The 546-nt window shown below is 72.2% G+C and overlaps 1 protein-coding gene across 1 annotated transcript in view; it reads right to left on the bottom strand.

Annotated features, from left to right (window-relative positions):
- Nucleotides 1-478, bottom strand: part of IHH (indian hedgehog) — a 26,926-nt gene extending 26,448 nt beyond the window's left edge. The window contains exon 1 of the mRNA XM_015415365.1: nt 83-478. Within this exon, the coding sequence (XP_015270851.1) occupies nt 83-478 (396 nt within the window). The remainder of the gene's footprint in view (nt 1-82) is intronic.
- Between the last annotated feature and the right edge of the window lie 68 nt (nt 479-546).

Below are 546 nucleotides of genomic sequence, written 5' to 3'. Positions count from 1 at the left end.
CGGCTCGGCAGAGTAAGAGGACGCCGTTCCAGCCGCAGCTGCCCCCGTAGCCCTCCCTTGCGTGCCTCCCCGCTCCCCTTGCCCGCGGGCCAGTAAGGGGCCCCGTCTCCCCACGACTTGGGCTTCCTCTGTGCGGCTGGCTCCGTCTCCTGCAGCAACCCCGTCGGGGCGGCCGGGATGCGAAGGGTGCCTTTGCAGTGGGGGCCGGGCGGGAGTCGGCAGCCAAGGCGAGAGGGGCCGCCACGCCAGTCCGCTCCCTCGGGCCCCGCAGACCGGGCCAGGCCGCCAGAGGTGGAGAGAAGCAGGAGCAGGTGACGCCGACAGGCGTGGTCGAAGGCACACGGGGGGAGGGGGGGGCGCGCGATGTGCACACCTGGACTGCGCGGCCCCAGCGGTGGCGTCGTCTCACCCGCTTGCGCCCAGCTTCGCCTGGCGGGCCGAGGTCCACCCACCAGTACCCTTTTTTCCCCTTGCCCATCTCAGGCACAGGAGCGCCCTCTCTCTCCCTTCCTCAGCCTGCGCTGCTGGTTCTCGGGACCCAGCCAC

This window comes from Gekko japonicus, unplaced genomic scaffold (genome assembly GCF_001447785.1).
Source record: "Gekko japonicus isolate JY-2015 unplaced genomic scaffold, Gekko_japonicus_V1.1 scaffold881, whole genome shotgun sequence".
NCBI lineage: Eukaryota > Metazoa > Chordata > Lepidosauria > Squamata > Gekkonidae > Gekko > Gekko japonicus.
Note: the sequence above shows the minus strand (reverse complement) of the source record. Positions and strands in the feature narration are given on the sequence as shown.